General features: G+C 45.0%; 3 protein-coding genes across 3 annotated transcripts; 1 reads left to right on the plus strand and 2 right to left on the minus strand.

Annotated features, from left to right (window-relative positions):
* The first annotated feature begins 195 nt into the window (after positions 1 to 195).
* Positions 196 to 3,408, plus strand: LOC6606792 (zinc finger protein 91). Its single transcript, XM_002031553.2, has 5 exons — positions 196 to 455; positions 523 to 935; positions 991 to 1,897; positions 1,956 to 2,537; positions 2,609 to 3,408. The coding sequence occupies exons 1-5, from the start codon at positions 324 to 326 to the stop codon at positions 3,383 to 3,385; spliced, it is 2,811 nt and encodes a 936-aa protein (XP_002031589.1). The 5' UTR covers positions 196 to 323; the 3' UTR covers positions 3,386 to 3,408.
* Positions 3,409 to 3,414: 6 nt separating this feature from the next.
* LOC6606793 (peptidyl-prolyl cis-trans isomerase FKBP2) lies at positions 3,415 to 4,143 on the minus strand. The gene is made up of 2 exons (XM_002031554.2): positions 3,958 to 4,143; positions 3,415 to 3,894 (listed from the first exon to the last, which is right to left on the minus strand). Exons 1-2 carry the CDS (start codon positions 4,102 to 4,104, stop codon positions 3,625 to 3,627), a joined length of 417 nt encoding a protein of 138 aa, XP_002031590.1. The 5' UTR covers positions 4,105 to 4,143; the 3' UTR covers positions 3,415 to 3,624.
* A 260-nt stretch (positions 4,144 to 4,403) lies between these two features.
* Positions 4,404 to 11,055, minus strand: LOC6606794 (mucin-5AC). Its single transcript, XM_032721483.1, has 4 exons — positions 7,364 to 11,055; positions 6,837 to 6,933; positions 5,223 to 5,770; positions 4,404 to 5,114 (listed from the first exon to the last, which is right to left on the minus strand). Exons 1-4 carry the CDS (start codon positions 10,825 to 10,827, stop codon positions 4,880 to 4,882), a joined length of 4,344 nt encoding a protein of 1,447 aa, XP_032577374.1. The 5' UTR covers positions 10,828 to 11,055; the 3' UTR covers positions 4,404 to 4,879.
* Positions 11,056 to 21,456: the final 10,401 nt, after the last annotated feature.

The raw sequence follows: 21,456 nt of genomic DNA on the forward strand, positions 1-21,456 counted from the left end.
ACAAATCACAGTTTCTAACGGTTCTGTAATATTTATGTTTATTGTTTGTCTACATTACATTGATTTATATTTTATATAATTTAAGGAATTATGCAATTTAATTTAATAATAATTGTTTAATATTTGTGTTTAAAAATAAACAGCGAACTCAGCTGAACGCACCCACATAATTAGAGTATTTTTTAATAACTTGGTATTTTTTTAAAGACCAAACGGTATTTTCCATCTTTTGCGTCAATGTCATACCATCAATAATGTTGATTTTCTGATTGTTGACTTAAAATTAAACAAGCTTTCAATTGGCCAAAACAAATTTGTTCGCCATGAAGCTGCCGGTGATTTGTCGTACGTGCGACTCCACGGACACCGACAACCTTCTGAAGCTTGCCACGCCCTCGAAAAAGTATCCGGACAAATTGCTTTCAGAGATTTTATGCGAGCTAACCGAAATCAATGTAAACAAAGTTTTAAGAAGCAAAATCTACGAAAAACGCAAACTAAAAAGAAACATTTACCTTTCAGCTGGATGCAACTGTCAGTCAAAAACTTCCGCAATGCTTGTGCAGCGGATGCACCAAGAAATTAATGGGTGCTTATTGCTATGTGAAGCAGGCGCTGGCCGCCAACGAACTTCTAATGAAACATCTAAAGAACGGAGCTGCTCCAACGTCAACCGACTGTCTGCAGGAGGCACCGATGGAGCTGTGTGCTGAGCAGCATGTGGAAGTTAAGCTAGAGACTGAGGATGAGGACTGTGGCGAAAATGATGTTACTATCACTTGTTCCGAGCTACCGGAACCGGACGAAATGGACATGGAGAGCAAAAAGTCGGTGGACCCACTGACCATGATTGAAACGGTGAAGCTGGAAATGGAACCAAGAAGCGTGGAGAAGCCAGCGCATGACGAACCCACATCGGACTTTGAAGACGAAGAGTGGGTGACAAATGAAATTTCACAACTACTTCATTTAAAGCATCAATCTTTGCAGCTCCCTGGATAATTTGCCACTGTATAATCGCATTCAAAGGTGGAAAACAGGAAGGAAGTCGGTATATAAGTGTCAGGACTGCCCTAGGAGTTTTAAACGATTCGACTTCTTGAAACGCCATGAAATGCGCGTCCATAAGCCGGAAACCCGTTTATATGACTGCTCCCTTTGCATTCGAAAGTTCAGCCGCAGCGAAGCTCTCGAAGCACACCTAAAAGTTCACCGGAATTCAAAACGATCAGCCAACATTAGCGAGCACAAGAAGGCCAAGGCCGTGGATTTGAATCTCTGCAAGCCGCATGGCTACAAGCTGATTGAGTGCATGATCTGCCAGAGTCAATACAACAAGATTGCTGATCTGCGACGGCATTTGGAGGAGCACCCCGATATCGTTAGCCTGTGCGGACGCCCAAATATGGAGCCCCATGAGCTGGCAGAGCTGTTTTATCCCGATTCAAAGGACCTCAGTGAGGAGCAGTTAATCAACTTGATTCGCAAGGATCTGGCTGCGGGTATCTATCAGCGTTTCTATTCGATAACGAACCAAAGTGGCTACGAAATGGATCTGGACAGCTCGGAGACGGACAGCGACCTGGACGGAGATCCCGATGACCAGCACAAGAGGCGAAAGAAGTCGCGCAAAGCCACCTACAGCTGCGAGCTGTGCCAGCAAAAGTTCCCGCGAAAATATCAGCTTTATGACCATCAGCGACAAAGTCACAGTTGGTCAGACGCTCCTCACGTCTGCGGGCGATGTGATGGACGTTTTGTGAGTCTGCAGCTGCTGCGCCACCACAACGAGTCGCAGTGTAGGAATGCACAAAAGCGATTTCTCTGCCACAAATGCCCGCTACGCTTTCGCTGGAAACACAACCTGAAAACACACTTCCGCGAACACAGGATTACAGTAAGTTACTCTAAGAATCGTTAAAGATACAGACAGATTGCATTTATGCATTTTACAGAATCAAACGTTTGAATGCTCCGAGTGCAAACGGGTCTTTGACAAAAAGAAATCCCTCACCGTTCACCTGCTTAGCGTACATGCGGAGGAATCCAAGCTGATTCCCTGCCAGTGGTGCAGTCGCAAATTCTATCGGCACGACTACTTGGTAAAACACCTGAAGCGACACGGTTTGAAAGAGCAGGACATTCCCTTGGCAGAAACATTGATTGCTGCCACATCGCGGCCAAACGGGGCGAAGCGCATTACTTGCCGCATGTGCAACCTGCATTTCGAGCGTATTGTTGATCTGCGAGCCCATATCCAGTTGGAGCTTAAGCTATCCCTGTCGCTACACCAGAGCTACGACTCCCCGCACAATTATTCAATAACAAATGAGTCTGGCTTTGAGCTGCAGCTGGAGGATTCGGAAACCGAGGACGAGATGCAGCCTGGTGTGGGCAGTCGTCCTGTGTATATTTGTGAGCTGTGCAGTGTGCAGTGCAAGCGGAAGTTCGAAATGATCCAGCATCAGCGGACAATGCATCGCTTTGACAAAATGCCACACGAATGCGACGACTGCATCTTTAAATGTGTCTCCAAGGTGAGGTTTTAAATGTGTATTATATATTTAACCAGTATAGATACATTATGTCAATTTCATTATTGCTTCAGAGCATTATGGACCACCACCGGCAAGGCCAGTGTAGTAGTACAGAAAAGAAGCATCCATGTGGCAAGTGCTCCTACAAGTTTATGTGGCCAGAGAACCTGGAGCAACATATTCTCCTGCAACACAGCAAGTCTTCCGTCAGCAATCCGGCTGGCGTCAGACACACGCAAGGGACCGGTGACCTGGAAAAGGATGCCACTGAGGACGGAGTGCCGCTGCTACAGTGTCCGCACTGCGACCGCACTTACCAGATGAAGTCGCGCCTGAACAATCATATTCGCGATGTGCACATTAACGGCGACCGCAAGCGCAAGGAGGCTATCAAGCGCTTCCTCTGCTCCCTGTGCGGAATGGAGACGAGATCAGCCGCCGCTCTTGTGACCCATATGCGACGCCACACTGGCGAGAAGCCCTTCAAGTGCGATCTGTGCGAAATGGCCTTTCCCCGGCACTCAGAGCTTGCCTCGCACCGCCGGATGCACACCGGCGAGAAGCCATTCCACTGCACCGTCTGTGGCAAGGACTTTGCCCGCTCAGATAAGCTTAAGCGTCATATGCTCACGCACAGCGGTCTAAAGCCGCACAAATGCACCTACTGCGAGAAGAGTTACCGCCAGGCTAAGGACCTGAAGCTTCATCTCCAACAGCACACCGGCGAATGTCCTTTCGTGTGCGGCACCTGCGGCGAGCGCTTTATCCAGAGCAGCACGCTGGAGAAGCATCGCTTGATGCGGCGTCACTTCGACGAGGTGGAGGCGTGGCTGAGGCGCCAAAAGTAAGGGGCTCATGCAATAAATACAATTTGGTCTAGTAAAAAAGGAATGACGTTATTATTTATTGGTCGTGGCGTGGCATCGCTTCAGTAACAAAAGAAAACAACTAAATGATTTAAAGGGATTGATATTAACGGTAAAATGGTAATCACTACTTTAATTATTTGAGCATTAAATGTTTATGACTTTAGTTGAAAGTAAACTTTGGGTGTAGCATGGAATGCCTATTTGTGGCCCTTTTCGCTTTACAGCTCTTCAGATCCAGAGCGCGGTTCGATTTTTACCAACTCCGTATCGAAGACGAGCACCGCATTGGGGGGAATCTTTCCGCCACCCGCTCCACTGGCTCCGTATCCCAGCTCGGGAGGAATCGTCAGCTTGCGCTGCTCACCCTCACACATACCAAGGATTCCCTGATCCCAGCCCTTAATCACCTGCCGAGCTCCCAGGGTAAAGGAGAAGGGAGTGCCGCGGGAGTAACTGCTGTCGAACTCGGTTCCATCCTGCAGGGCTCCCTAGAGTGATTCCAAATTCGGGGTTAGGTCAGCTAGAGATCTTCCTTATCTGATTTCCCTTACTCTGTAGTGCACGTGGACGAGATCGCCGCCCTTGGCCTTCCGGGTGCAGTTCTCAACCCGCTTCTTAATGCCGATCTTCACCTTTGGATCGCTGGCAGCGGTGGTGGCCACAAAAGCGCAGATTAACAAAATATAAGTAAACTTCATCTTATCGTAAGCCAGTATCAAAAACACTTGCTGTTCAGTGTGACCAGAGAGCTACAATAATTCAAGTTGTTCCCACTGCATCCATAAAACCAAATAAATATAGGAACTCAAATAGTTTTTAGCGAAAGTTAGTTTTTTAGTTTTTTAAACCTTTAAACTTTGAAAAAATTAGTAACCAACTAAATTTCATGTAAATAAGAGAAAGAGCAGAAGTCCAGTATCGGTTCTTAGTTAAACCCCAAACAGATAAGGTCTCACTTAAATGTGAAGCCCGCGAAATTTAAAACTTCAGAAACCACTGCTGGACATATTTTTTCTTGTAATTTACAATAATATGAGTACAGTACAGCTCGGTGTGGACTTAAAAATAACTTACATACATTAAAGCTCGTTTAAAATAGATACACACATTGTTTGATTACATATTTGACTTTCTTAAAATAAGGAGAGCTCCAAATAATGATCATTTGCTCCGGATTATATGGCCCCGGAGCTCTTGACAGTGCAAAAACAAAAATTGACATTATAAATATGCAACAGATTATCAGGAGATATACGAATGTACGATTATATCACAATAATAAAGGAATATATACGCTTAATTAGGTGCCAACATTCAAGCATAATACTAATTTACACTAATATCTCGTATAAAACATAGCTACTATTATTACAAAGGGTCCCATTGATCAGTGCTGGAAGGGTGAAAGGTGAACTCAATCGCAAATTCGGTTTCCACTCGATGGGCTCTGCCGCTGACACTGACATCTGGCATTCAGTTGTCATTGGACAGATTTGTGATCTTGGCCGCATACATGCTGGCCACCTTGTAGATAAATTCATACTGCTCCTTGGTCTGCACGGCGCTGGCACGTCCGCGTCGCACGTAGTAAACCAGTTGGGGGATGTCCACGGACCGCTTCGGGGTCTCCAGACTGCGGATGGCCATGTCCGACGCTATAATGGTACCGGTTCGTCCCGTGCCTGGAGAACAGTGAACGGTTAGCGGTCTACAGGGGGAGAGACGAAGAAGTTAAGACACAGAACATTAAAAAGCCATGCAACACACAACGACTGCTTTGTATGAATGGATGGAGATGTGGATTATGTCAACCTACCCCTGCTGACTGCGTGTTCCGCTTCGACTTGAGATGTTTCCATTAATCTCGTGGCTGGACGTGCTGCCCGCCTCGGCTTTGCTGCCGTCTGCATCCATTGATGTCTCCAGGGTCGCGGACTTCTCGCGCAGCTCGTTGGCCTGCTCCAGGCAGTAGGACTTCAGCGAGGATCGCGCCTCCAGCAGCATGGCAATGATGGGCGCCTCCTCGGCCGGTACACCCGCCTCCGGCCATTTGTACCAGTAGTGGGTGAGCTCACGGCTCTCCTCGCCATCCACTCGCTTCAGCACCAATGTGGAAATGGCATAGCGATCCTTGACCTCGCGATGCTTGAGGGTCACTTGGTAATCGCCATAGCTGCTATGATTGTCCAGAGTCGCCGATGGTGGCAGGTACTCGGCGCACCTCTCAATGCCGTTCTCACTGAGATCTGTCGCCTGGATGATCACCCGCGACTGCTGCTCCCAGATCATGCGCCAGAAATCGCTTGTCGTGCTCTCCAGCGGCGCCTGGCAGGCTATGTAGTAGTTGGGTGCATCTCTTGGGCCCTGAAGTGATCGGAAATGGTATCAAAATTTGTTGGCATGCTAGTATTATTTGAATTTGAAACTATCCAGCTCTTTTTGGCACAAAGACGACGAGTCTGAGTAATGACATAACCATCAATTAAAACCTATTGCGGCTTAACTCTACCCCTGCCCACACAATGACTGGCGATCAGCTACGCGCGCCTCTCAGATGAACGATACCATAAAATCGCACAACAGACCTCTGCTGCTTGAATCTCGACATGCTCAGGTTATCGCCAGGTGCGATGCCGATGAGCGCTCGAAATGATTCGCATGAATGCGCTGCACTGCACCGTCCACGTCGCGCTTGAATGCAGTTGTTTAAAGTGCGTTTTGGTAAACAACTGAAACATCCAACTTGCTGGACACACGTCCTGCACAATGCATCACTATTTAATTATTTAAATAATCTGTAATGGGAAGACTTGCCTACAATCAAGACTCTTTTTTTCATATTACTAATGTTTACAATCATACTATTCCTGTTCTGGTTATTAGATAAGGAGCTCTCATTTATCCATTTGAAATCAAAGCTTTTGAATGCAAAGTAGTTTGCTGTTTTCTAAGTGATTTCTTGTAGCTGAGCGCATGGGGGCGTAGCATGATGTAAGGGCATTCACACTTCGTTGATCTTGGCTGGCACTTTCCCTTGGCGCAGTTATTATCTGCTGCTTTTCGCAGAGGGGCCCATTTGCTTGCACGGATCTGGGCAACAAAGACGATGAGCCTATTTCACAGTCACGGCCAGCAGAGGAGCACCTAGCAGGTGAGTCTCATCGGGCGTGTAATTATTCGGGCGCCATGTTTAATGGCCCTCGAGAGGCCCGAAGATTCCAGTTAGGGCAGGGCATCATGCAAAGCTCGCCACATATGTACATACGTACATATGTTTGTAATGTGCGCTCCAAGATGCCTGCATACCTCCACATATCAATCAACCACCCACTCTACACATGTGTGTGAGAAAGCGCCTAGCCGATTGTTTGTCTAGCTTCGGATGAGCTGATCCGCCGCCCACTTGGGAGACTCTGCCTCGGTTACTTACCCGCACATAATTGGCATTAATGTATTCCGTTTTGTCATCGTCGCCTTGCCGCTGGAGCACCACCCGCGTCTCAGGAAGCGGAATCACGTTGGCGTAGCTGCGGTTCGCATTTCCAGTTCGAGGTCGAGGCGTTGAGTCACCATCGTCGTCGGAGCGGTGTTGTGTTGGGTTCGGTCGGGAAAAAAGCAGGAAGAGATGTGCCAGAGATCAGTATTGTAATTGATTCGACAATTCGATGTGAACTCGTGCCGAGAAAGTGAACCCTTAATTACAGTGAGTACCGGTTAGGGAAAAACAACAAGCTAGACGTTTCTGAATAAATAAAGTTTACATAAAATTGTACCGTCACAAGCAACATTTAATTATTTACCATTGAACTAGGCCTATTCTAATCATATCACAAGCGTGTTATCAAATCATCAAGATTACAAAAGTGTGACCCAGCCCTTTAATGATAAGGGTACTTTAAACGCCCTTTATTACTCGGTATTCACTTTCCCAGCAACGATTAATATAATTTTACTTACCGGTTCTTGTCCTCACAACCAGGTGGCACTTCGTCCGCCCTGGCTATGATTTGCGGCACGTCCCGAAACTCCTCGAAGACGTCGGAGCGCCGCTCCACGAAGCGGGCCAGTTCGCTGGCGGTCAGGAGATTGTGCCGCAGCGAGGGATCATCGAAGGCGGCGTTCCCATAGGTGCGCTTGGAGGCCCTCACATCGCGACCCTTACGCCTCACACTGCCCAGCACCGAAACGTTGTCCAGGGAGTAGGCATCCAAGCTCACAGGACGACACCTTTGGCCGTAGGACGTCTGCTTCTGGCGCTTGCGCATCAAGTAGAGGAATGCCACCAGCAGGATGAGGGCCACCACACCGATCACGCTCACCGTGATGGCTATAATCACATTCACGTCCGTCCCATTGCCCTGGGCATTGGTCTGCATGTGATCCAGTTCGTTGGGGTATGGAGCCATGAATGTCGGTGGCAATTGACTTGGTGATTGCGTGGATGCAGTTGTCGTCTCTGGCAGCATGGTGGTGCTGCTACTGGTGGTGCTTGCCACCGTTGAGGACTCGAAGTACACCCGCGTGGGTGGTGCAGGTGTTGTGGTTGTCGTTGAGGTGCTGGTGGTGCTATCGTCCAGTAGACTTATCTCCACCGGCTGCATTGTTGTAGTGGTTAAGGGCGTCTCCGTTGTGGTTGTTGTTGTACTGGTTGTAGTGGTTGTCGCACTGGTTGTTGTCGTTGTCGTTGTCACCGCCATCGTCGCCTTGGCTAACTGCTGCTCTGTGTCCTGCTCATCAACCACCTGTTGTCCCTCATGATGTTGACCCTCCCTCACGATTTCCTGGCCACCTGTTGCTGCCGCCGCTGCTGTGCTCACATCCGTTGCAACAGTTGCTGGTGTCGTCGATTCGGGAGACGCCTCGCCTATGTTATTGGTCTCCAGCGAGGACTCGTGCTCCTTGCTCAACTTGCTCACGTCACTGAGCAGACTGGTGGTTGTCGTGGGGTTGCTTTCCACTGCTGTTGCCAATGCCCCCAACTCGCTCTCTGTTATGGCCACACTGTTATTGACCGCGTTATCGGTTTTCTCAGCTGTTCTTAACTCATTCGTATCGCTCGAGCCGTCGCTCGTCTTCAGTGTCACTGCCTCCAAATTCACTTCATTGCTAATTTGCGCAATTTCCGTTTGCGTGGGTGTTGCTACACTTGTCGCCGATGTACTTGTGCCCGCGATCGTACTATTCCGCGTACTGGTAACGATGATTTCTGGCCGAATCGAAGTGCTCACCTCGCCAGCCACTCGCACACTAACCGTTGTCGCTGTTGGCTCAACGCTCACCGTTGTTGCTGCCTGCTCGCTCTCTGTCTCTGGAAATTTGGTTGTGGCAACGATGACGTCGTTACTGTTATCGTCATTGTAGTTGTCGTCGCTGATGTTGCTGATTTGAGTCGCTTTCATTGCCATTTCGGTTGTGCTGGCGGTGGTTGCAACACTCGATGTTGCAGCTGTTGTAGCCTCAGATGTTGCCGATGCTTCTGCTGCTGTTGCTGCCTCTGAGACAACCGGAGTTGCTGCCGATGTCGATGATGTTGCTGCTGCCTCCGTGGTTCCACTTGATGTTGCAGCTGTTGTGGCCTGTGATGTTGCTGCCTCCATGTCTGGTTCAGTCGTTATATGTTCCACAGACATGGGTGTTGCTGTGGTAGTAGTTGTGCTTGTCATTGCTGATAACGTATCTGTTGAATTTGCCTTCGACATTTCACCTGACTTTTCTGCTGCTGCTGCTGTGGTAACATTCAACAGCTCCGTTTGTGTTGAATCAATCCTCGCTGTAACGGCAGATGTTGCATGTTGCTCGGGTAATGTAACCGATGTTGCAGACTCTGTTGCTGCTTCTGTTTCCCTTTGAGGGTCTGTAACCGCATCTGTCAACTTGGCATTGGCTGCATCGGCCATCTTTTTCACCATGGGAACTTCCAATTGCTGCGTGCGCACAGTTGTGGTCGTCATATTCAGGTCCATCGATCCAGGATCAGGTGTTGAAGGCATTGTCCTTGCTGTTGTGACGTTAACCTGTTCCAATCCTACTGTAATATCACTTTTGGAATGGTTTTCCACTGCCAAAGCTTCGGTAGTAGCCTGGGTGGCTCCCTCTGTGGCATCCAGAGTCGTTCTGACCACAAATTCGGTACGATTCTCGGGCGTCAATGGCAGCATGGCAATGTTCATCCAATCCAGGAGATTCTTCTCCTTGTGCAGCTCCGTTTTATTGAGGGGCATGTCTATATCATTTGCGAGATCAGTGTGGTCAAGGAGTGGCACGCTGGTAGTGGTAGTTATCGGTGCCTTCGGTACCGCCTTCATTCCAGCAAGACTCCACACCTCTGCTGTGTTGGGTAGTGTAAGTTGTTGGGCATTTGTGGAGTTTTCACTTATAAACTTGGCTCGCTTCTCAGGCAATTGACGCACCTCTGACTTGGAGGTGGACTCCTCGATGACATTCTCATTGGAGGCGAAGGAAACTGACGTGGTTGGCGAAGGCGTTGATGTGGAAGTGGTGCTGGACGGTGCAGAAGTCATGGGTAGGGGCATCAACTTCATGGGCGTAACTGCAGCAAGAGATTGGCTCCATTCTTCTGTGGTGGAAGAATATTGCATGGAACGGCCATGATCGGAGGATCGAGTGGTTGTGGTGTTGACCACTCGCTCTGTGGTGCTTGGAACTTCAATAGTTACTGGTTTTAATGGAAGGGTGGACTTTTCGCTTGCTGCAGAATCTGTTGTTTTATCCTTAATCTCAGGTTGTGCATCTTTTAAAGGAGAGTTTGTTATGACCACATCTTTTTGAAGTGCTTTCTCGGTTAACAGGACATGTTCAGTGGTTGTGCTTAAAATCTCCTTCGAAATACGTTCATCTTTAAAAGGAGCTTCTGTGGATTTCTTATCTGTCATATTGGTCGGGTTTTTATCCAACTGAGACGTGCTTGTGATGCTTGACTCTTCCATTGCCGCGTCTGCAGAAGCTTCCTTGTCCTTCAGTTCTTGTACGGGATCCACTTGAGCTCCATTTAAGTGAGGTTCCCTGGTTTCAGCCTCCTTCAGTTTGAGTTCCCCCTCACTTACCATTTTTTCAGTGGTGTTGTTGGAGTCATTTTTCTCGAAGGCTACCGTCGTTTCCTTGACGTTGAGATTCTCTTTCAGACTAGCAGTTTGGGTTTCGGTTTGATCCACAGTTTTTGCGCTTCTTTCATCTCCAATATTGGCTTGTGAGCTGAACATATCCGATTCTGCCTTTATTGCGACCGGTTCCCTGCCGCTCCCACTTTCCCTGGGCGCCTTAACAATGTCAGGGTCAGTGGAAGTGGAAGCCATCGCCTGCTCCAAGCCGGTGGTTTCTCTTTTCGCAATGAAACGTGCCTGCGTTACCATTACGGCCAGGGCGAGCATTAAGCCACCTCTGAGCCACCCAACCACACGCATCGTATGTCGCTGCCTCTCGTTCTACGCCGCTGTATCTATCTCTTTCTGCTCGTGCACCTCTGTGGGTCAAGTCAATTCCACGTTCGTCTGAGCCTCAAAATCGCTGCTATTTATTTCCACCTTTTAGCTTGAGTTATTGGGTTTCTGTTTTCGTTTGTTTTCTCATTTTTATTTTTAGCAATTTGCACCAATTTATTCCTTTTTTTACATATTTCAGAGTTTTGCTTCCATTTCAATTTCCATAAAATACACCTGCAAGAGAAAAAAAGCAAACTAATTAGCCACAAGAATTTCAGGTTGAATGCATTTTGTTTTCTATACATAGGTACTAATTCCCCATAAATTGCCTGACATTTTTGGATGCCAGTACGCGTAAGTATTCCTTGAAAAGCTTTCCCTTTCTATAAGTGGAGCTCTCCATAACTATAATTAATGTGATTAATGACACGTTCCGCATTCCCCGAAATATAATGCTTTTTACCCACAAGTTCAAGGCCAAGTGACTCGTTTGAGAGAAATGAAATAAATAAGCTAAGTAATTTTAGAAATATTTTATAACTTATTCTTCGACATATAGATAATATGATAATAAACTTTGACTTGGTTTCTGAAGTTCAGTTCGGCATTTCCCATGATAAATAATGTCAAGGAAGCCCGAAAGGTTCATCGTACCGAGTGGCCAAAAATAGTTCACATCAAAGTGTTTACCATCGCCATCTCCACCCACACTACAACTATGGCTCTAACTTAGAGTTGCGGGCCATTCATATAAGCCAAATCGATGTCATGGAACGAAGTGCATAAGGTTCATTCAACCAAGGCCTCCACCACGGCGAACCCATCAAAAGTTGCTCTGGGAGTTGAAGTATTCGAGTCGAACTGCAAACAGAGCCACCCAATCATAACTATACGAAAATATCCGCGGAGGGCGCGAGTTTACCGACTTCATTTGCCATGGTTATCGCCGCTTTGTTTTCTGCTGATCCGAGCGATGTCATGTCAATAGTGCATGCAACCATCCACCTCAAGGTGGAAAAGCCGCTGCTACGCTTTTCCAGTCACCTGGGGCACATGGGCCTACCCCCATGTCAGCAATTAGACCTAAAAACCCCAAGTGGTTGGTGGTTGCTTGTCATTAATGACGTTGCCCTATGCTACTGTGGTGGTGCGATATTCAGGCGTGGCGCCACCCCTTCTGTATATCACCGTTCCGTTCAGAATGAAAGTGTTAATAACTTAAATGGTGCTACTTTCTTGCAAATGTGTTGGCAACTTCACACAATAGTAGAGTTTTGCAGCTTAGCACTTCCATTCAGCTGGCTTTTTGCCATGCGACCGCTGACTAATACCGCTAAATATATATACATACATATATATATATTTATGCACCTGTGTGCCCACAGATAAGATTTGCTTGAGCCAGACAGGGACAAAATCACAGCGAGGTATTTTGTAACTTTTTTTATATTTTTGAATGTCAACGCTGTTGCTGATAAAACAGCAGCGGCAAAGGTAAACAATTATCGGTAATGTTGTTGTCACTGGAGGCCAGCGGTGAGTTGTAAAGGGCATAAATAGCCACTGGTTGGAGCTATGATTTATTGACTCTACAAATATGGCAAGGGCATGTAAAGTATGTTCTTAAAACTATGATTGTTTGATGATAAGAAAGAGAGGAAATGGCTATTAGGGGTTTGTTTCAAAGAATATAATTTCTCAATTAAAAGCTACGTACATCATTAAGATAAATAAAGATAAAATATTCGAACACGTTTATATATTTCATATTTTATATTATTTTATTTATATTTCAAATATTTTTCATTATTACGACAACAAACTGTATTTTATTGGATACCAATTAAATAGATAGTTCCATTTGCACCGAAAGTATTTTCGTTTTGCGCCCGTGAGTATGCAGTAATTTGGTCTGATTTTTGTAGTACCGAAAATAGGCACAGAATGCACATTGGCGCCACTACACACTATCAAGCTACAGAAATGAATAATACTCTCGACATTTATCAAATCGGATGTATTAATTGAGGAGAACCGACCCAAGATAGAACAACCCATTGATACAGTGAACCACAGCCAGGGGCAAGAGAGTGCCAGGCAGGCAGTGTCTGCAACCTGAACCCTCCACTTAACCCAAATGAAACCCAAGTACCCGCGGGCGCTGGGTCTTGGTCTCCGTTGGAAACGTGACTCGATCGGGGGAATCAAGTGCATCGTGGCATTGGCAGTGAACTGATGGAGCAGGGAACTGTGGAGCCGGTGCATGTACGAGATGTAAACAGAAATCAGCATTAGAGAAACAAGCTCGCTGAGGAGTCGAAGTCGGAGTAGACTCATTTCCGCTTGAGCAGCACGCACTGAGGATGAACGAATGGCTCAGAATTCTCCGACTTGGGATCGCCATCCGACTCCGACTCCAACTACTGAATATCCACCGATAACGATCGGATGGATCGAGGATGATCGCGAGAGAATGCTAAACCAGTTTTTGCGGCCCAATAAAGCCGCTTCGATTTCGATTTGCAATTATGATTTCACTTGCATTGCGATCACGATGGATGTGGAGAATGGCTGGCGATCGCCTGGTATCTTAATGATCTCGGCAGTTGTAGTTGTTATTGTGCCCGGTGATAATGACAGCCAACTACTGGGTAATCATGGCTGGATCTGCACTGGTGATTGATGAGCAGAAGCTTTGTGCGATCAAACTGCAAGGCATTGGATCGTTAGAGAAGAGATTATTGGGAATTTTCCCAAGCTAGCTTTAGTCAAAGCTAGCTTAGTCCAAAATATGCTTAAACTGGAAACGATTATATGATCGAAAGGTGATTATTGACACTTGGATACAGATGAGCAGCACTTTAAGAGAAGGAAGACGGACAAGATTTAAAGACACAAAGAGTTCCTTAAAACCGAAAAGTTTTGAAATGTAGGTGTATAATGGAAGATCAGATTCTACTCTTCAATGACTAAGCTTCGTGGAATTAGCCTTATTTAGCTTGAATTACCAGCATAATCCACAGCCGCATCTATCTTAACCCAAATGACGGACTACGCACGCAGACTCCCGGCTCCAAATAGAATTCCAAAGAATGCCAACAGTTAGCTGGGAGTCTGAGATATATGTTTGCCAAAGCTACGTTCTTGGCATTTCTGCGAAGCTCGCTGAGGACGGCGATGAAGATGGAGATGTTATCAATAATGAATTGCGAGCGCGGCTTGTGCCGCTCCAAAATCAGCGGAGTGTGATGGAGAATGCGAGGCGTCGCACGCTCAAACGATAACTGTGGCATTAGTACCATATAGTTTGTATTTGGGACTTCTTTTGTTTTTTCCGATTTGGATTCGGATTTACCGCTGCTCTATGGACGTAACTGTTGCGAGAAGTATCCACGGAAGTAACTCGTTTCGAATGAGTCAATTATTATTTTCTATTTACGAACTTCCCATGCGTATCATAGCATCATTATGGGATGCAGACCTAATTCACTCAATCCCCTATCCCATACCTCCGAAATTTGTATCCATTGATGCGGTTTGACGATGACTCATTTGCATGACATTTGCTTATATCATGCTTCATTCGCATGCGCGTTTTTAGACAAATTTCTTTCTTTTCGGAGGAAAATCAAAGACACAATCAGCGATACTCTGCCTCGAGCTGAATTTTCAACGCGATTAGGTTCATAAAAGAAATCGAAACCCGCAATGAAATCGAACTCAATCTCGAATATCAAAAGCGGTCAACTGCTTTATCTGCTACCGCGGATATGTGAATGTTTCTGATATACAGCAAGAAAATCTTTGTTTTAATCACATTCTAAAACATTTTCTCAATGTCATTCAACAATAAGATTAAATGTTTTAATGAGTGAATCTTGAACCAATCTTGCTTATGTGCTAAACTGATATTTAGCTTACAACAGATAAGAGATTTTCTCGTATTTAGTTCTTTAATCTGTTTTAAACTATCTGCATGAATATCATCAGATGCTACATACGTTTCATTAACTAAAACAACTTATGAATATGTTATTTTGATCTTTTTTAGCAGATATTATATATCATTTAATATTATCTTTTTTTCCATGTGCACTAAACGATCGCCTTCATCAGTGTTGACCTTGTTGGCCCTGCCATTGGCGTTTATTGAACCAACCAGCTGGTGGCAGCAACAACATGGCCAAATCGCAAATGAGTTTAAGCATTAATGCTGTGTATTCGTTTAGAAAATATTGAGATTTTATAACACATTTCCACAATATACGCTTGATATTTTCTGAATTTTGGATAGTCCAACTTTATCACAGCAGATGTTTTTCATTTGGTAAAAAAGCCTTAATGATGCGCACTAAATGTTGTTCATATTGTTCTAAAAGCTTGAAACTGTCATTCCATTCATAGCATATCTTCCATGAAAGTAACCCCTGAACTCTGAGGCGGTGGTCACGAGACATATATTGGCCACGCAATTGCAAGTTAGGCCAACGTCGAGTTTGGACATCAATTGTCCGCTGGGCCGCCGTTGTGTCTCTGTCAGCTTATCTGTATCTGTGCAATTACTCTAATGACTAGCGCATGTGTTCGTATTCTTGGGCTCAGATACACACATGTATGTCAGCCGCATAATTGCCCCTAATGCAATTGAACAATTAGGAAAGCGCTGCAGCTCAGGCGCAAGCCGCACAACAAATGCAAAATAGACACACGAGTGCCTGCACTTAAAGAAACTAGCTTGAAGTCATGTTAAGAGATACTTCAATTCAAGCTATCAACATTATATTCCCAACCACTAAATCTCATGGCCAACTAAAAAACTTATAGAACTCTTTGTTGTTATTGGCATTAAGCTAGAATTAACTCCAATTCATGATAAATGTATGTATTAAAACAGATAAAAGTCTTCATTCTTTAGATACATTTTTGATTTACTGAAATCAGACACGAATTTTTTGTTAGTGTTTGATATGCAGGACTACATAGATATCCATCTAATGCGTCCATATTTCATGTTCCCATTCTAATGTCGCCCCGCCAAACATTTTGGGTCACCCCGCGTCGCTATAGAAAACATGCTCCACCTCCCCGCGATTCCACTCCATTGTCAGTCGACATTTGTCAACTTAGTGGATAGCAATGAATCGCCACAAGTTGCATTTACCTCGAAATTGACAAATTTGCTTGGTTCGCTTTTAATTTGCTCTCCTTTGTGCAAAGCAATTGCGATCGAGCGATAATGGGTAAGCGGTTTATTAATGTCTCTAATGGTGTTGCCCTAATAAATGCCAGGGTAGCATTCGTCATTTCGTCATTTCGCCGGTAGTGCTGCAATAACTCTCTGCTGGGAAAACCATGTCCGAACTAATGCCCCTCGATCGGTGGCTGCCCTTTTGCACGGCCTGGAACCAAACGATTTGAATGTCACGAAACCAATCCAGTCCGAGTCGAAAAGCGCTCGACATAATGGAACTGGCACGAGGGCTACTGTCCACGCTGGTGACTGGCCAAAAACAAGGTAACCAACCACTCTGCAGCATTGCTGTTGTTTCTTTATGCTGCCCGATCTACGAACGTGGCTGTAACGTGTACTAGATTCGGGGCTCGGTCTTCGCCGCTTGTTAACCCAGTCATGCCCAAAGTCCGATTTAATTCTATCTATATAAATGATAATACGCTGCTTAACATCGCGCACTTGGAGATTCGAGTGTTTATATCATATCTGACTAAATAAAATGTTTAAGATGATTATATATATGTTTAGAGGTGACCAAACAATTGGTAGTACATACTGGTACCGGCGGTCTTCAGTGGGTTAACTGCGGCTAGGGAGAAGGGCAGCTGAAGGGGGCGGGCAGTTGGAGTTACAGCGCAGCCGCAAAGTGAACCGAATTGAGGTTACCCCACCGACAGATGAGCTAACGTTTCACGCATGCCCCGGGTTTTGGTCTTTGGCTCTTGGTTTGCTGGTTGGGAGTTGTTGGTTGTGGGCCTGGGAATGCACCGTGGACGTGACTCATGTGGGCTCATTCATTGTTACGTAGGAGCTGTCATTTGGGAAGGTGCCCAGAAGGGGCTGGATGTGCTCCAAAACAATGCAGTTGTTGTTGCAGCACAGTTGGCAGACTTTTCGCAAGGCAAGCAGCTATTTGCACCGCCTTGCCACTTTACGGCTCAATGGAAGCTAAACGGCTGAAGACGCGGCGGAAGAAAGCAAAAGTGGGCGCAGTGGAAGCCGCCGCCGAAGCACTTTTACTTTTCGCTCCATCGCGTATCTCATAGATACATTTCCAATTTTCCCCAGCAGCCAGCGACAAGTTTTCCCCCCGCGTGCCAAACGAGTTTCGCTCGTTCGCTAAAGAGTGTTAAATGCGGAGAGAGCCAGCTGATGTCGCCGGAGAATCATCCGGTGGGCGTTACCTGGTAGATCCAGATGGGTTATATAACCATCAATTCGGAGACTTTCGTTTGGTAGCTACTGCAGCCGAGGCAGAGAGTGAGATTTCTCCCACGCCTCCCGATACAATTACGATTTTTTTTTTGGCACTTTTTCTTTTGGCCTAATGTTATTACTTTTCACAAATTAGCCAGACACTTTCCCCAACTCTTTGTCGCTGCACAGAAAGAAAATTCCTCGAACAAAGAGCGAATTACTATTTACCAAAACAAATAACAAGGCAGGTTTTATAAAATAACATATTAGTAGCATAATATCCTTTTTTTGTATTTCAAAATGCTTTGCTTTTGTTAATTTAACCTCAATCGTCACCTAAAAAATTATTTAATACGGGGGATTTTACCTCTTTTTGGGTCAAAGTTTTTTCGGGGTTTCCTCGACTTTGCACGCGAATCTCCCATTGCCAAGCTGCGTGCTAATTGAAGACGGTGTGCAATATTCATTTCAAACACCCAGGGTTCAAGGTTTGTGTAGATAATTTATTAGCACAGCTTTGTTAATCGGGAATTCAGACAGGGATTTAAGGGGCAGACCCAAATGGAAGGGCATTAACGTTTTCCCGAATTCGCCACCATAGTAGGTGCGTATACACTCCAAGAAATTGATCACTTGCGTCGTTTGTTAAGTGTTAATTGGTGCTGAAGTCGCGTATAATCGAACCCATATAAATTTATTTGCATTTCATAAAACAAAATACGTAACCGGACCCAACCCTATAGAATCTGAGAAACGGGTTTTGTGTTAGCGAGAATTTGTTTAGAGAACAAACCCAAAGGCCAAGTGCTATAAAAACAAGTAATGCTCAGAAAAAACCCCAGAAATGTTTCGCTAAATTGCAGCGAGAAAAAGGTTAAACATTTGCAGTATTTGGCATGCAAAGTGGTTATAAGATTGGGGACCCACTTTGCATGCAAATGCATCTGAGAGATGCTCGAGGCATTCAAATGATGAAATATGGCACCAGAGTTGTGTATCTTTCGGATACGTAAGTAGCGTAAACAAACGGCAAATGCATTGCACTGGCGAGCACATTTTCAGACCCGAAAGGTAAACAAAAACAAAAAGGCGGTATTAAGAATGCAGAAGGTGGTGGTGGCATACACTCAAATAAGCGCATAAATAACACACATATGCTCCCATTTGAGGCAACATCTGTGGGGTTATGTGTAGGAAATGGCAAAAGAAACCCGAAGTCAACTAAATGGTTTGGCTTTCAAGTCGCATGAAAGGCAAGCAAAACTAGTTCAAAGGCTGCCTTGAGCTACTCCATAAACTGCCAGCATATATGAGCTCATAAGGTGACCAGGAGCTGTTCAGAGAAGCGATATGAAAAAGTTGATTTATTCCTCTGTAGGTGTGTCCATTTAATAAGAACGTTCAGCATTTGAGTATGACACAGTTGCCCAAATGAATGAATGTTTGAGTATATGATTCTATTTTTATTCAGTGGATACTGTAACACAAGGTTGACTTCCTGCATGGCAGACCCAAGTGAAGATGTAACTGGCAAAGTGCTCTTAATTCAATTAGGCTCAATCAGTGCCCAAGTGTTTGGCGATTGTTCACCCGGCAAGTGTCTAGAATTGAATTAATATTACAATGGCAACGGAAAGGCAGCAGAACAAAGATATATACATCAGTTGTCCCGGAAAATGGCCACCTGACAAAAATCCAGATCTCTTCCAGAGATGCCACCAGTGTATTGTCTTGGTTCATTGACATGGAGTCTACCTGTCAACAAAACAATTATAGTTTTAATTTAATTAAGCCGGCTCGAGTCGGAAGAGTGGGTGAAAAGTGAAGAATAATGCCAAGAGTCAAAGACTTTTCAATTGAGTAATTTAATTCGACGCCCACTGTAGGGAATCGGGGCCATAACAGTATATTGCTCTTAAGTAATGTAATTTATTTTGTTTGTTGTGGAAACCCCGATCATTTTCCATTCTCCGATTGCCAGAACATGTTTCCAAGGTAGCTCCAAAAATAAAACCGCACAAATCGAAGCAAAACTGTTGCCCCAAAAGCGAGATAAACGTCGAAACAATGGAAGACGTGGGGCAGCAACCAGCAAGGCAAAAAGACAACAAGCCAACAAAGAAACAAAGTCGAACGGAGAAGAAGGCAGTACTAAATGCGAATGCTAAAGACAAAGCTCATAGGTCAGGTCTCTGAGTTGGCAGGGCAAGTTGTTTGCCGGATTCTCTCTTTGGGTTTCTCGAAGAAATTGCGGAAGAGGAGGTGGTTCATGGACGGATGAGGGCTGGGATCCGTATGTGTGTTACCTACTGAACTGCACTCTTGCCTTAATGACAGATTTTGAGTCATCAAGGTGTGTAATTACCACTCGAATTATAATTACCACAAGAAGCGGGATGCAGCGGGAAAGTGGAGCGAGAACTGAAGAACTGATGGTCAGAAGAAAGGTGTTTTACATGCGTACCTACCACTCAGTTCTTTAGTTACATGGGTTAATCGTCAGAGTTTTTATATACACAACTCCAATGCAGGTCAAATAAATCAATAATTAATTTTCATGAAGCTGAATTAGTGGCACATATGAATCAGTTCTATAAAAAATGTGGTTACATGCCTTTATAAGCCCACTGATTCCATATATTGTTTTATGTTGCCTAGGAAAAATGATTTCAACGTGTACGTGTACTTCATCTTAATTCTATTGGAATTCAATGTTCACACATTTAATATTCAACTTTTGCGCGGTGTGTAATTTCATTCCCCAGCATTTTTCATCAATGAAGTACTATTAATGATCACAGTATCTCGAACAACCTATACATAAGTAATAGAACCACAGGTGATATGGACAAAAAGAGCAGGGGTCAAATCCCATGGGTACGTGCCAGAAGTGCACGACGAGAGGATTTCCTCCGGCAATCAGAAATCGGAATTCGATTCGTTTTCTAAGATTTTCATTATCGCACCGTCGGCAAAGCTATGCACTGGGCGCATAGCCACTCTGTTTTCTATTCCCAATTGCCAGCCCGCCAAAGTCAAGCAGGCACGTCTCGAATCTGGCTCCGAACGTGACTCACCGGCGATCTCTTCACTGGCTCCCTCCGAGTCTTCCCGCCACCGTCTCCATCTCCGCCGAAGACCTCGAGACCTTCGCTATCGGCTCAAGCCTGGCCAATCCAATAGGGCACCGGCAGGAGACCGGTTTCCCCCGATTCTTGACAACCACATTCCATGGATGTTACACAAAAAACATTTCTTCATTATCTAGTTTTGCTTGGTAAAATGGTAAATTCCCCAAGATATTTAGCATTATTTCGAGCTAACTTTATAACAGGAGTATTTCTCTTTGTGCACTTGTTGTACTGCCCTTCCTCCGTTTCGAAATCACTTATGTTTCGTCATCCTCGTCGACTCGACTCATTTGGCATTCAAAACGCTTCTTTATTAACCCAGGCCCATTACCCAGCGATTTATGCTGCCCGTTCGCACATGCATAATGCATTCAAAACATCTTTGCCGTCGCATTTGTTCTGTGGCTGCAACTTGCAACTGCAACAAGCTGCCATCTGTTGCTGCAACAATTCTTGCCTCCGTCTCGGCGTCTTTGGCTAAGTAACCTCTAATTAAATTGCTGTCTGCAGCCTTCGCCGGCAGCTTTCGATTCTTAATGAGATGGGATTGGGATTCTTCTGAAGCGGCTTGAATGGATCGCTTAGCTTTGAGGTCTCGCGTTAACGCACCGCTGAAGTTAGCCGCAGATTTTCAGGTGGTGAATAGATTGAAAACCGAGAATCTTGGGTGTTATGTACTGTTTTTATTGAAAAAGTGCAGGGGCGAACGTGCTAAATGAATTTTTTTAATTCAGATAATGTTAGGTAACTGAAAATGTTCAATTTACTTAATGACTGTTTTTTAATGACTATTTTTTCAAATACATTCTAGAAATTGGTTTATTACCAAGAAAGTAGTTAAGTAATGTGCTAAGTAAATGAACGAAATGATCCACGTTTGGCAGTCCTCAAATAAAATAATTGCCGTGTTTCCACATGTGCGAAAATTAAGTAAGTGCGCACAAAAGCCAAATATGATTATAACAATAGCGTAATTAAATAAAAAACAGCAGCAACTCAGAAGTTGAAAAGCAAACTACAACAAATCTGCCACAGCAACAAGAACAACAA

The sequence above is a fragment of the Drosophila sechellia genome, chromosome 3R (assembly GCF_004382195.2).
Source record: "Drosophila sechellia strain sech25 chromosome 3R, ASM438219v1, whole genome shotgun sequence".
Taxonomy (NCBI): Eukaryota; Metazoa; Arthropoda; class Insecta; order Diptera; family Drosophilidae; genus Drosophila; species Drosophila sechellia.